The sequence below is a fragment of the Melopsittacus undulatus genome, chromosome 6 (assembly GCF_012275295.1).
Source record: "Melopsittacus undulatus isolate bMelUnd1 chromosome 6, bMelUnd1.mat.Z, whole genome shotgun sequence".
NCBI lineage: Eukaryota > Metazoa > Chordata > Aves > Psittaciformes > Psittaculidae > Melopsittacus > Melopsittacus undulatus.
The window spans coordinates 16,692,996-16,708,815 of record NC_047532.1 but is presented as its reverse complement, the minus strand read 5'-3'; the positions used below and the strand labels follow the sequence as shown (position 1 = coordinate 16,708,815).

At 40.6% G+C, this 15,820-nt stretch overlaps 1 protein-coding gene across 1 annotated transcript in view; it reads right to left on the bottom strand.

Moving 5' to 3' along the window:
- Positions 1-15,820, bottom strand: part of AGBL4 (AGBL carboxypeptidase 4) — a 952,894-nt gene that overhangs the window by 443,327 nt on the left and 493,747 nt on the right. The window contains exon 6 of the mRNA XM_034063537.1: positions 3,439-3,478. Coding sequence (XP_033919428.1) covers positions 3,439-3,478 — 40 coding nt within the window. The remainder of the gene's footprint in view (positions 1-3,438; positions 3,479-15,820) is intronic.

Sequence of the window (15,820 nt, the reverse complement as noted above, 5' to 3'; positions counted from 1 at the left end):
TTACCCAAACTTAAATCTCATTATGCCCCACGACCTGCCAGCACGTCCCTGCCAGCTACTAATCAAGTTTTAACATCCTTCCCCCATCCCACTGCACACATCAGCTCTGACTCTGGCACCCTGAACCATATAGCGTGTTACAGAGTAATTGTAACTCACGTGTCAAGAGGCAAGAAGAAAGGAGTGTGGTGAGAGCACTGATAGATTTAACTTAACATTCCTCCAGCTACTCAGCAGTAACGCAGAGCAGTGAACTCCCTCCACATTTTACATGGGTGTCAGCAACTTCAAAGGAATATATTTGAGCATGAGGGAGTCTGGCTCGCTCCCAGCTTATGCATCATTTGTGTCTGGCTGTTTCTGGAGACCGGCAGCAAAGGAAAGACTTCCTCCAGTTTGGGGCATGTTGTGATGCTTTCCGTAGCTGTTTTCTTAGGAGCACTGGACCAGGTCAGCTCTATATGTTGCATACAAAATGTGTAGCTGGAGCTGCAGCTCTCACCCTTTGTATTCCTTCCTTTTTCTTCCCTTACCCCTCCACCTCCCATTTTTTTTCCAGAGCCTTCAGTCCAGGTTACAGACTAATGATCTATACCTGTTCAGTTTAACATACAAATGTGCCTTTAAGTCAAGCACCTGCTCAGACACATTCTGCAGAGGCACACACACATTTCTCAGTGTTTGGAAGCTATGTGGAGTAAGGCAATAGGCAGGGTGAGTACTCAGGGCCTGAGGATTAGGCACTGCTACCTGCACATTGGTGATTCCCAGGGAACCATGCAACAACCCTGGCCCCAAGGAACAGCACAACTGCCATGAGGTAACGTTAAGGTGTCCATGATCCCACAAACTGTCATTTGACAACACCCCTTAACTGACATCAACGGCATTATTTTACCTTTCAATTAATCTCATTAATTGGCTGATGAATTTCAGGAATGTTTTTTTAATGGCATATGGAGAAAAGCTTCTGTAATACCTGCAAGGGATCACCAAGTGACTCTTAAACATACAAAAAATGGCTTGAGAATTTCACACACACACAAAACCAAGATGGCATTCGTCATGACAGAAGTGCCAATCACAGAGGTCACCTTTGGTTTTGAAGTCCTTTGTCTATTCTTACAATTAAGCAATAGGGCTTTGGTGGCTGATACTGCTTATGACACATGGAGGACTTTCATACTATAAATAAGGCCGAGTGACCTCCTGCACAAACGAGGGCTGTTTGCCTGCGGCAAGGTGAAGAACAGGAACAAGTCCCAGAGGATTAACAGGTGCAAATAAATAACCCAGTCCCTAATTTGTATCATTACATTAGGGGATGACAGTGATTATAGCTGATCTCAGCCACCATAACTGATATCACAACGTTATAAAAGCAGACTGTTGATGTCAGATCTTAGAGCTAGGACTCAAAGAATGGCATATTTTAAAGCTGCAGCCTCCAAAGAGAGATAAAAGCCTGAAGACTGTAAGTTATTTTATTTCTATATTTATAGGGCCCAAACTAGACCCTTTAATCCACAGGTTGACATTTTCTAATCCTACTAGGAATTAAGTGCCTAACTTTTCCAGCCTCTTTGAAAACTCTCAGCTTGAGGTTCTTAGGTAAGTTTGGCCAGATCCAGCATCAGGCTTCTTTTGAAAATACCTTGTCTGAAAGCAGAACTGTAGGTACTCAATTACAGAATCATGACTCAATTTCTTTTTTTCCTATGTAGCTAATGATTGTAGATTTCTGGCTAAATATCAAAGGGCAAAACTTGCACTTCAATGAAAAAAGCACATTATGGAAACCATTTCCCCCCCTTTTTAGTGTAGTCTGTCTACTTACACAGTTATTGAAAGCTATTTTGATGTTTCCAACTAATTGCTCTGTTGATTTAGTAGGTTGCGTTATTAAACGGAAAGATCTCAAGTGATAGCTACTCACTATGATCACATCTATGAACAAACTCAACCTAGTCAACCCTTTCACTATTCCAGTTAATACTGTATTTGAAATTATTAGGGAAGGTATCATAAATTTGCTTTATGGAAAAGTCTTGTATTTAGTCTGGTCCCCAACCCTCCTTTTCTCTTATTAAAACAAAGTCTGTGGACTTTGGTGCCCTTATCCAATATCTGAGTGTTTATTATGATGAAGACCTTCAGAGGTTTGTTTTTTTTTTTTTTTTTCTCTAGAAATAGGGAATGCTGAAGATAGGAAAAATGAAAAATGTGCCATGCTTGTCCTTGAAGTTAGTCAGAATAGTGACAATGGCTGTATCACAGTGTATTGTTGCTTTTATCAGCAAGTGCCCTGAGCATACATTAACATAATTGCAAACTGCATGAAAAGTGAACATGCAAAAATGTGATGCAATTGCCAATAGCCTCAAACATCTGGCCCAACAAAGTGTTCCTCCTCCTTATTTTAATTCTTATTATTTTAACAAGGTTAGTGAAGGAGAAACCATGTCACAGATTATATCTACATTGAGAGTGTCAGAACAATTATTAATGCAAAATTGTTATCCAAGCAAATGTGTGTCACATTTTGTTCGCTTCCCATAACACCTGTTCATTTCACTAACACATTATTCCCAGTTTAAGCCAGAACTCATTAGGCCCAGTTAAATCCAACCTGAAAGCTTAATACATACATATATCTGAAAAATTGAAAGAGTTAACCAAAACGTAGCACCACTCAAGCACGGTGTACATCTGAAGCTGGTGGGCAGCAAACGTCTGTAGCAGCTAATGGCAAGAAAGCGAGCCAGAAAAATGGCAATAAATTAAAAGCCATCCAGCCTTAAGAGCTGAGATCAAAGAGAAGCACTATTCAAACGACCTGCATTTCAATCACGGTGCCGAGACCTTCGGAACTCACTATGCCAAAGAGCCCGATGCTTTCACAGTACAACACATTTTGGGTTATTACAGTAGGCAAACAACAAAAGCCATTATAAAGCAGATCACTTAAGGGACTTTAATTTTACCCAAATATTATTCGGCCTGCTTTGGGGTTCTCTGCCCTCAGCCTGGACCTCCTGTTTCCCAGCACGTGCACAGAGGGCCACCGTCTCCTTACTCCCTGAACTGCTCACTTTTGCCACCAAGGAAAGTCAAACTCACATTTCTGTGATACTTGAACACACATTGCAAATTCGAGGGCATCTGCCCTGCAGATATACCACTAACTGTAACCCCAGGAGGCTTAAAGAAATATCAGCACTCAAATTCATAGAGTAAAGGTCTGAAAAGGCAGCTCTGTGAACGGATAACTGCCCGGGGCTTTGCCAAGCACAATATAGCTGTCACTTGTTATTACGTGAAAGATTTTCTGGGGAACAGTGTTTTTCATTTTGCATGTCAGAGACAGGGGAAAAAACACATTTAGACAACCATCTCTTTAAGAAAAGAGAAGAGAGCTGTGCAGTAGAGCTCACTTACCAGGGCTGGTTATTGTCAGGAGGTCAAGCTGCCGTTTCTGCTGAAAAACAAATTATAAAAGGAATTGTTAAAAGGGGACTAATTTTAGTGGGTCAGCTTAGACCTGCAAAGTAAGTGTTCTGACATTTATAGCAGAATTAATTACAAGTTACATGGCTCACAGTAACTCTTTTGGATGGGATCCACATGTACTTCACGACAAAGAAAAACCCCTTGCTCAGTCCTTTTAATGTGTTTTATTTGCACTTGTAAAGTGTTACTATTTCTTTTTTGGAACTTGAAATGGATAGCTGGAAGCACAGATGGACCGATATATTTATAAAAGTGATTTCTGATTCCACAGGGAAGGAGACAAGAAACCAAGACAAGAAACTCAAAGTTCTTTATTCATATCAATCACTGACTCATAGCCTTTATGTGATCAAACACAATTATATTGCCTTGGGGTGAACCTTTCAAAGACATGTAAGAGGATCTAGACAAACTCAGGAGTGATAAAAGGAAAGCTTCTTTTCATGCTGAGTGCATTCAGCTCATAGATCTCATTGCCACTGGATATCCCTCACCCCAAAAGCTTGCCAGACTTGATCATCACTGGATATTTGTACAGATAGCAGAATACAGGGAGTTATTATGGCAAATAAGTTTAAGCAGAAGAGTGGTTTCTGGAAGGGCTGCAAACCTTCACAAGGCAAACCAACCTGTACTACATGAAAGTGAGGAATTTTTTTTTGCCTGGAACAAGTTATCCCACCATTGCCTTTGTGATGGGGGGGATGCGGCTGATGTTCCCTTTCGGCTTGTAACACATAGCCAAGGCTCTTGGCTACTGTATGGTCCCATTCATAGGTGATCTCCCCACCTCTGTAGCCTGCCACTGAAATTCTTGTGCTCCTGGACCACTACCATCCTTTTCCACCTTTCTGTGGGCTGACAGCTTTCCATCACCAGCAAAGCTTTCCCCATCACACAGACAAACTGTTACCTCTTCTTCATAGCACATTCTAACTTACTGTCTTCTCCCTAACTTTGCCCAACATTAGTGTGTCTAGCTAGCATCGGAGATTATACTGTCCAGTTTAATTTCTCTTCCCTAATTTGCTCAATAATGTCTGTGTTACTTTCATTTATTGTCAGCCCTATTGATCTTTTTCTAATCTAATTCTCATCACCACATTCACTGTATTCCCTGGGTGACAGCTGAAAGTCCTTGAGGAGGAAACATTAACTTGGTATTCCCTACTGTGAACGCTCTTCCTTGGAAATTATGACTGATGAAACTCCTTTCCGAACCCATAATTTCTTTATAAGTAAAGCTTCACTGGCTAAAGTATATGGACACAGTTGATCATCCACTGAATATACTTCAGCTATATGCCCAACAGGGAATGTGGCCTGCTGATTGGGATGTCAGGCTGAAAAAAACACATTTTTGAAACCTTCCTAGCCTTTAGTACTTTAACTCTTGTACAACACAAATCATATTTGTGAGAAAATGCATTCCTGTCTGTTTTCATAGGTACTCCTTATTCTTTTAACTTATATGCCAAGTCTTTTTCCAGGTGTGCCAGGGTAATGGCATAAAGGAGTAGAAGACCCTGCTGTTGCCCTGGGTCTCCTTGACAGGAACCATTCAGAAATGCTGTCCCTGCACTATGGGGTCTGCTCATCCCACCATCCTTTCCCAGGGAGCAATAACACAAAATAAGCAAAGGACCCACTGCCCCAGTGGGAGCCATAAGACGAAATATCTCCTAATGAGCTAAATTTTATATAGAATCTCTGCCTTAATCCTGATTTATATGTACAAAGCTATGAAATGCCACAGCTTAGCACCCACTGGGCCAAAAGCTTTGCTTACATTTCTCAGCACAACTGGAACTCCAAATGCTGTATATCTAACAAACAGCTAGAGCAGAAAATATATACCCAAACCCTATACTCTGTGAAAGCTTCTCTACTGGGAAAAAAGGTGGTATATAAATATCATCAGAGAAGGCTGCAAAACGTAGAGATTTGGAATAGAGAGAAAAGCACGAAGCTCAGGTGGCCCCCATTCCTGACTTGAGTCTATTAACTAGAGTAAAAACAAACATTAAATAAAACCTGAAACAGCGTAACTTGATACTGTAGGAAAACAAAAGCATATAGAGTAGGCTAAGCAAAAAGGGTAATAAAATGAAATTATTACATGACAAATGTTCAGTTTATAACTTTTTACCTGTTTGGACTCTGCCTTCAAGCTGGCTTTGGAAAAACAAATTAAGCTCCAGATCCAGGAAATCTTTGTGCATATGTTGAACTTTAAGCTCAAGTTATTTCTCTGACTTCAAGTGGAGCAGCACTGATCTTTTGCATCTAACACCTAACTGCTGCAAGGGATTTGAAATGCCACCAGGTTCTTGGCACTGGCTCCACCCAAGTGCTCCAGGCTGGAGCATGGTGGTTGCTGCCTGCCCAGTGCACTGAGAGAGAAATTATTTCTCTGCTCTAACCTTCAGTGGACCTTGAAGAATTTTCTCTCATTCGGCTCAGCAAGGGAAGTTTGTGCACATTCGCCCAAGCCCTGGAGAGAAGGAAACAGCAAAGTGCATTCCAGAACTGTGCATTTAAACATGCAAAAATGCACTAATTATGGATCCAATCACTTTCCGGAAATTTAAGCCTGCTCTCAGATCTCAGGGGCTAGCTCTCTGCCGTTTCCAGGGCTCAGCTGGATGCAAGCAGCCTAGTAACTAGATGGATTTTTGAAAGAAAACCCATACAGACACGCTTATGGGTAGCTATAAAAGCAGCAGAATTTGAATTTAAAGAGAGAGACATTACAAGTGTCACAAAGATTAATAAAATGATTTCATCAGAAGTATCATGGCTGTGGGGCTTTATATATTCACTTCTCCCTTCAGTGTGGAAAGATGCAAATTGCAGCTGTTGGCCCCTTCCAGCATGCTCACCCTCTCCCTGTTTTGACAGCTTTCTTGAAAGGCTCATCTCACAAGATGTCTGGCTTTTTTGTGTTCTGCCTTTAGTAATTTTCCACTTCTCAAACACCTGCCCCTGCAGAGATGCGTGGTACTACCCCAGTATTCAGGTAACAGACTGTCCCAAGAATACTTAAAACCTGAGCAGTGAATCGTAATGACTACCATCTCTGGTCAGGTAATGGGTGACTGTTTCCTGTATCACTAAGGCTGTGTTTCACCTACGTTGTTAGAAAGCTGTTCCATAAGAAACACTAAAATGATTTCCACAGCATCAGCCGTAATTTATAAGAGGCAAACTGAATGATCCCCTGCACCACCACAGCCTCTCTATTGCTATAATCCTGTCCTACCCTTAAGGGGCAGCATCCTCATTTTCACTTTGCTGGCTCTTTGAAAGCCCAACGGCAGGAAGAGGCCAGTGGTGATTCACACCGGCTTCCCACCTCGCAGTTTTCTATCCTTGGTACTACCCCGAGGCAACATCACTCCAGTGGATTAGGGCTCTGCAGCAAACCTTCAGCAGATCCTGTTCGTTTCCACAAAATTAACACAATCTTTAATTAATGCAGTAAGCACTGATGAGTAACAAATCATATTAAAATACAAGGAAGGCAATTTTTTTAATAAATTAAGAATTGATTCACTCAATAAATATTAATCTACTAAGCATCAAGAATTCATTACATTTTAGAAAATCAGCTGAAAAACAGCGTTGGTGAGCTGGTCTGAAGTGTGCAGAATGGTCCCTGTTCACCTATAATATACACTTAGTTTTAACTAATTCCTTAATTTATCAAGTTAAACAACTTGCCTGAAAGTTAAATCTGGATTATTATTCCACTGCAATATGTAATTTTCTTGACAGAGATTCTAACTCACCCCTTGGATCATTTCCTAAATTTTTCTTAGTAATTCCTAAGTACCTCCTCTCTCTTCCTTGATGCTGGTGGTCTTTAAAATATTTGCTGATTGGTGTCATTTAATTTTCACCTCAATTAACTCAGCTAAAGTTGCAAAACTAAAAAAAATATAAAGAAATAAATTGTAGAGGGATGTAAATTAACTCATTCATTTAAGTTTAGCTTATCTAAGAGATGTTCTTTCACACTTTGCTCTCTGCAGAGTTCCTCCAACCTTATATAGATGTGGGATGTGCTGCACTTCTTCGACTCTTATCTACATATTAGCAAAAGAGAAGGAGAAAAAGCCAGATGCAAAGATGCCCCATGAGACTGATATGGAGCTGTTTCTGTAGCAACCGATGATTTTCTTCTCATGTAAGAATGAACCTAGTCATATCTAATTCTGAATGTATCTGGGCCTCACTTGCCAGCCAAAGCTATGTCAAGTATAAAGTCAATATAGTCAGAAAGAGTGATAAAAAAAGGCAATTATAAAGCCATCTTCCCACTCTTACACTCCTCCTCCAGCCAGGATCTGGAAGATATCCTTACCCCTGCCTTCTGTCCAAAGTCCTCAGCACCCAGCATAACTGGTAAGCAGAGCTGGAGGTACCAGCCAGATACCCAGGTATTGAGTACACAAGGTTGACATGCTGGAAGCCCCTTCAGCAGACCCATGCACCCACGTCCCAGGGGACAGCATGCTCTGGCAGGGGCTTCTCTAGACCACAAGGGCATCCATACCTGCCTTGCTCTAAGTCACCGTATAAAAGTCCTAAGGTCAGAGGTGAGTTAACTTTAGCTTTAGATAACTCTTTTTTGGGGTTGTGCCATTTCACTGCCTTCACTCTGTGGGCAATATGTTCTGCAGTTGTGAACCCAAAGGCAGGCTTCTCACCAACATCTCATGCTGGTGGAATTGACTCTCTGGGACCACAGCAGGACTTTGTCTGCCTAAATGTATTTTACCCAGACTAGTCTCTGCTATTGATCTCTTCCATCCAATTTTAATGTGAACAGGTTAAAATTTGAAATCAAGTGCATGACTCTTTTTTCTTCTTCTTTTACCTGGAATCTTTGCCACAAATACTAATTGTGCCTTTTCCTTTTAACTTCCAAATTAGCTCTTCTTTTCTATAAACTGTGTTGACATAAGAGTAATTGAAACTAGTGGATCTTCTCACAATATAAAGCCTCACAAAATAAAGCTGAGTATGTATTGAAGGCAGATTTTCACATTTCTATGGCCTTTATTATTGCTACACTCTGTAACATTAATGCTTTTGAAAGCTATTCTCTAACATGTCATGAAAGCACTCAAAAGTTCAGAAAAAGATCAAAGAGATCCAAGTGTGCACCTTGACATGCTGGGGATGGCACAACACGACTGTCCACAACCATCACCATAAGCCTCCTTGGTTTTGCACTGGAGGGATTTACAGTAGAGGGAGAAGGTGCAGAGAGGGCGAGAATGAGGTTTGTGCCCCGTCCTTCTGCATCGCTACCTGCGAGTACAAGGGTGACAAGCTGTGCACTTCAGTGTTTTCTAGACCTATGCAAAAGGTGCTCTTGTGAGAGAGGAATGCAAACCTTCTTTTAGTCATTTGTTGTTGGATGTTTTAAGAAATATTCAGGGCTAATCAACATCTGGAAAAACTTTCTAATGAAAGCTTAAAGGAAGGTGCTTGAAAAAAGTAAAGGTAACTGAGCGAGTGCTTCACACCTGTCCACTTTCTCAAATGCAAGTTTCCCTACCTGTACTCTCAATTTAAGTAATCATCCTAATAAGCTATTAATTCAAATCTTGTTAAAATAGCTAATTCAGTGATTTAAAGTTGCTGCTATTTTTTGTTTGCTTGTTTGTTTTAAACAATGTTATGCCAAGCAATACTCTCCATCCTGAAATCATAGGCTTTTGTTTTCATAAAGAAGGAAAATCTCACATTTTATACTTCCTTTATGATTAGCTGCTAAACTTTCCTGCTATAATGATAAAATGAACCAGTCAGCTTGTTGACACTTGACTGAGATTTTAGTAAATTACATCTGCTGCAGCCTCCTCTGTGGAATCAATTATTGATAATATAGGTGTGGAAGAACATTTATAAAGTGGTTTGGGATATATTATTGCTCACGCTAAGAGCTATAATGAGCATTTTAAACCATTTTAACAGTGACCTCTACAGACATCTGATTGTTGCAATATTTGCTAACTCAGTTCTGGTTCAGAATCAAAACCAAGTCCAAATGATCACAGATAGTGCCAAATCATTAAGCTACTTTACTCATCCTTCCAGTCCACATATTCTTCTACTTAATATCTGACACCTGCATATTTCCTTCCCAAAACCTAAGTGCCAAGGATACATTATACTTCATTTTTCAGAAACTGCTAAACAAGTACCTAAGAGCTCTCCTTCTCCCTTACTTTGACTATTCATCCCAAGAACACAAGACCCATGCAATATCTTCTTACAGTCCTTTTGTGCTCAAAAGCTGTTTGGAAATAACATTAATATAATGAAGGTTAAGAAAAGAATGAAAAGACATGTGAGATGTCTTTGGGCAGACACGCAAACACTCTGTAATATATAAATATGTATGTAGTATGTATGGCTGTAGTAGTAGGTCTCAGCCCCAAAGCTTTGGTGTGCAGATTACTACCAAAAGCAGTAGATTGGTGCCCAAAGCACCAGGCATGGGAAGCTGAGCAACCTGAGTTCTGCACAGCAGAGGCCATCTGCAGTGTGCATGCTCAGTTTTGTTGGTCATGTAAATTCACAGTCTGTTCTGCATATTCTTGAGTGACATCTGCTGGTGCTCTATCTATAGGTTGCCTTATTTACATATACAGCACTCAAAAAAGGTAGTATCCAGATTCTTACTGAACCACTAGGAACCAAAGAAAAGCCCATCAGTCCACTATAAATATTTACAATCACACCAAAAAGTTGTTAAGACTATCTTATTTCTAGAAAGAAAGAGAGGAATAACAAACTGCTTTGGAATTAACTGATGCTTAACTTCACCAATGAGAGTTACAATGACAGAAAGCCTCTTTCCTTCTGTATCTGTAAAATAACTGTCCTTATGCACCTCAGTTAAGCAAAATGAAGGGAGATTCACAGCGACGTTATGATTTGATGATCTATACTATGCATATACAGTGCATCTTCTCAGATGTGCACGCAAAGGACATCCTTGATTAGTTAAAAACAGTCTCTTTTTAACCCAAGTCAAAATATGGGCAAGCAAATCCAATCCCTTCATTGAACACAACTGACCAAATAGACTCAGAGCTCTCAGTTTCATAGGCTTCTATTCTTGTAAATTCAAGCCTGAAATACTGAGGCAAATTGATGCACAGGTAGCCAGTGCTCTAGTCACCCCATAGCCTGTGTAGAGTATGTGAGTATACGGATTACATGCACAAACACTGGTATTTGTGCCCCAGTAAAGACTGGGGAGAAAGAATGGATGATGTGGTCAATACTTTACTCTTCCTAAAAAAGCTTTGGGTCTGCAAGAAATGAAGGAAAAGAATAAAGCCCATTTCTCCATGGTCTGACACCACCTCCAGGTTGCAATCAAGCCTCTGTGTGGTTTCAGAATCAAAAAGGTGGCTGTGGCTATGTGCATGTTTTAAATGATGCATTTGTACTTACACAGCAAGGGTTCAGGATCTACTCATTCTACAGTATAGCTCAGCATTTTAAAGGGTTTGTTTTGGCAACAAACCACCATGCAAGTTTTTCATAGTTTGTTGTATTATTATGCAAATTGCGGAGCTGTGGTTATAATCCTGTGCTTGTGACATCAATTACTTAATGCCTATAGAGATTACTTTAGTGCCACAAACAGTAGATTATGTCTTAAAAAACATAGTAAGCAGCAGGAGCTAATAAACTCTTCTCTTTAAATGTTATTTATTTGGAAAAAAAGAGTAAACAAGGACAGGTAAAGCTATACAGACCACACACAGTGCCATTAACAGCCAAACTCTATACACCATGCAGATGGCCTTAGGCACTGCACAGCCATTCTTTAGTTGTGAATTCCTGTCTTATGTTAAGTCTTAGGATGAAAAGGAGCAGCACTACTGAAAGCAATTATGAACTTTGAAAGTCCACCATTTGTGGGGGGGTAAGGAACAGTGTTCAATGATGTTTAATTAGAAACAAAGCATATCTGGCTATACCAGTAATGGGATATTGACTACCTAGCCACTGTTTATGGGCTATTTTAGATAACAGAGAAGACAGATTAACCCCCAACATATGCAATTTTAAAACTAAACATGCAGTTGTAGGGGCCTGTGATCACACAGCAAATGAGGCACAAATCCAGAGATTTATAACCCTGCTCTCCCCCATTTGGACCTCGAGACTGAACTTCAGCTGCTTACATCCAGCTATGAGTGCTCTGACCAGCAGAACATTTCTCCCAAACCTTCTTTTTGTCTGTATAACTCATAGAATGTTATTGAAACTGGGAGCTAAGTACCAACCTCCACATACAACCTGTAGGTTAGCTACCAGCTAGTAGCAGTTGTCCTACACTCTCCATGTTAACTAATTTAACATGCCAGAACAGCCAGCACACTGATGGTGAGAAGGTTGACTTGGGCTCAAAGAAAATACTGTTCGGAAAAAATGTAGTTCTATGAAAACAATAAAAGAAAACAACAACAAAAAAAACCCAACAAACCAAAACCTGTAATTTTGATAGGTTTCTGAAACATAAGAATGTTTTTTCACTAGAAGAGTCCTTCTTTGTAAGAAGTTAAATACCTTTTTGTTTGGGGAACAGCATGTGTTTGCACTCAGTTTGGCTTCTGCTCTGTATTAGAATTCTGCTTAAGGCAGCACTTAACAAGAAAACAAAGCTCTAAATTACAGCACCGAAATAATCCACTTCCTAATACACCTGAGCACAGTCAAAAGAAACATCTTCAATAAACTTTTAAGAAACAGGACTCTTGTGGTTTCACACCATAAGTATGCATGCACATGAAAGAAGGTGATCAGGAGTAATCAGCATGGATTCACCAAAGGGAAATTTAAGCAACCTGATTACCTTATATAATGGGACAAGGGGCTGGATAGACGAGCATCAGATGTTCTCTACCTGGACTTCAGCAAGGCTTTCAATACTGTCTCCCATGACATCCTCATAGGCAAGCTTTGGAAGTGTAGGATGAATTGAGAGCTGGCTGAATAGCAGGTCTCAAAGGGTTCTGCTCAGGGGCACAGTCTAATTGGAGACCTGTAACTAGCAGGGTCTTCCAACGGTCAATACTGGGTCCAATGACTTGAATGAAGATGGGATAGACTGCCTCCTCAGCAAGTTTGCTGATGATACGAAACTAGGAGTGGCTGATACCCCACCGTGCTGTGCTGTCATTCAGAAGGGTCTAGAATGGCTGGAGAGATTAGGAGAGGGGAACCTTTTGAAATTCAACAAAGGCAAGCGTAGGGTCCTGCACCTAGGGAGGAATATCCCCGTACACCAATATAGATTGGGGCTGATACTCTGCATAGAGAAGCACCTGACTCTGCAGAGAAGGACTGGAGGTTCTGCTGGACAGCAATTTGTCCATGAGACAGCAATGTGGCCTTGTGGCCAGGAAGGCCAATGGTCTCCTGGGCTGCATTAAGAAAAGCATTGCCATCTGGCTGAGGGAGATAATCCCCTCTGTCTAGTCAGCCCTGGTGAGGCCTCACCTGGATTGCTGTGTCTAGTTCTGGGCTCTCCAGTGCAAGAGACAAGCCAATCCTGAAGCAAGTCCAGTGAAGGGCTACTAGAATGATTAAGGCTCTGGAGCATCTCTCTTATGAGGAAAGGCTGAGGGAGCTGGGCCTGTTCAGCCTGGATAAGACACGGCTCAGGGGAATTCTGATCAATGCATGTAAGTATCTGAAATGGGGGTGCCGAGAGGATGGGGCCTGACTCTACTTAGTGGTGCCATGAGATAGGATGAGAAGCGATGAGCATAAACTGAATCACAGGAAATTTCACCTGAACATAAGGAAGAACTTCTTTACTGTGAGGGTGCCTGAACATTGGAATGGGTTGCCCACTGTGGACAACCATTGTGGAGTCTCCTTCTTGAAGATATTTGATAGCCATCTGGAGACAATCCCGAGAAACGTGCTCTAGATTACACTGCTTGAGCAGGGAGGTCGGACTACATGACCTGTGGTGGTACCTTTTGGCCCCAACCATTCTGTGATTCTGTGATAACAATACAAATGGAAGGAAGAAAAACACATACAAAAGATGAGAAAAAGAAAAGAAAGAAAAGGCTGTGTGGAGACCTCATAGCAGCCTTCCAGTATTTGAAGGGGGGCTATAAAGATGCTGGGGAGGGACTCTTCATTAGGAACTGTAGTGATAGGACAAGGCGTAAAGGGTTAAAACTTAAACAGGGGAAGTTTAGATTGGGTATAAGAAAGAAGTCCTCTACTGTAAGGGTGGTGAGGCACTGGAATGGGCTGCCTAGGGAAGTTCTGAATGCTCCATCCCTGGCAGTGTTCAAGGCCAGGTTGGACAGAGCCTTGGGTGACATGGTTTAGTGTGAGGTGTTCTTACCCATGGAACAGGGGTTGGAACTGGATGATCTTAAGGTCCTTTCCAACCCTAACTATTCCATGATTCTATGCAACACAAGAGTAAATTCTTCCTGAATATAAATTTTCCCCCGAATGACTACATTTTCATGCATAAAACTTACAACTTTTGTGTTAAAAACTCCCTGTGATTCAGCAGTGATGTGAAAATAAACATGAGAGAACACAGCCTCTCTAGTTGCCATTTTCTCTGACTGCCTAGAGCTTAAATCCCCCCCACACCACCCTCCCTCCAAGAACTCCCTGCCTTTGCTTCTGATTTTGTGGGAATTATCTGGTTGTGTTTATCTCAAGTGTTATTTTCTCTTAAGATATTCAAGTTTGCCTGAGATGCAGGTGAGCCGTTTGAGAACACAGCACAGCAATTTTCAGTGGCGGAAGGTGTTCTGCAAGCACTCAGAATATATTCCCCTTCCACTCAAAGATGGCAATATTTAAAGGCAGCCAGGTGACTTGTATAGAATAGTAATGCATGGAGTATTATTTAGAAGGAAGTCTTAATAATAGGTTGTATTTCTGGCATCTCATATTCAAACATTTCAGAAACTTAAACATTCAGCTCTATAAGCAAAGCCTGTAAGCCTAACTGCCTAAGCTTTCTGTATAACAGAGTAAATGTTAGGAGAACTTTGTAACTCCAAAATGGTGTGCATGAGATCTACAGGCTGTATCATTTCCAAAATCCTTCTGCAGTGATTTCCATTTGTGTCATCACCATTCAGTTTCAAAGCTACCAGTCTCACACCTACAGCTCCATCCAGTCATTCAAAAGGAAAAGACAGAGCTTATTGTTCTGAAAGTTAGCTCTTACTGTTATTATAATTGCATATATGTACACACATGAATATATTGCACATATGTATATAAAATCATAGATGCATATAAACATTCACGTATGTTTATGCAGGCATGTATATATCGAGATTTTTACTAACTTTTGCACTGTACAGAGAGAAGTAAATGCTTATAAAACTATAAGCATGCCACAAAGACAAGGAATTGATATAGACCAAAGGGAATCAGTGTGAGGGGAGTGAGTGGAACTGATTTCCAATGCACCAGATTGGATGATTTAATTTTTTAATCTTTAGCTCAAAATTTACTGTCCTGACACATTTACTTTTCTCTCTCCCTATTTCCTCATTTCTTCCATCCAGCAGAAGTGCTGTAGCCCAGTTTCACCTACATTTTCAAACTGCTAATATTATGGGAATGTAAACCAATATGACAGGAAACGATCGAATCCAAAGATTTGCACAACAGCTGGACAAAATCAGTATTTTGTCTTTTGTGGCAAGGAGTCAACTAATTCCACCCCTCCTGCTCTGGCTGGTTAGGCACTATTGCAGCCAAAGACTGAAACAGGCACAGGCAGGAGGGACATGGAAAATAACTATTTTCACATTTCATTTAGGAGGTTTACTTTATCTGAAAATCTCGCCCCCTTGCCATACTGTGCAAAGTTCCTTGTTTACTGTATATAAACCAAGAAAACATGATCAAAATAATAGTGAGAAGTTAAATTAGAATCCAGCATGTATGGACAAATATATAAATTTATATGTCTGATTTTTGTGATCTCATCTAATTTCAAGCTTTTCATCTAATTTCAGTTTGAACCTGTTTCCTTTCACAATCCATACCAGTGAGTTAGATTTTCCTATTGCTCAAAAAAATCAATTTATTTTTTTTCCCAAACCAGACCACTGCTTGTCATATTCACTTAACAAATGATTCAGAGCATCCCAATCTTCATTCTTCTGAAAACTGCATATTTAATTACAGCCTGTGAAAGCACTATCTGGAGAAGTCAAATGGCACCAATGCGCATGAGCTATCCCAGAGGTAAAAAGAAATAATCTTGCTT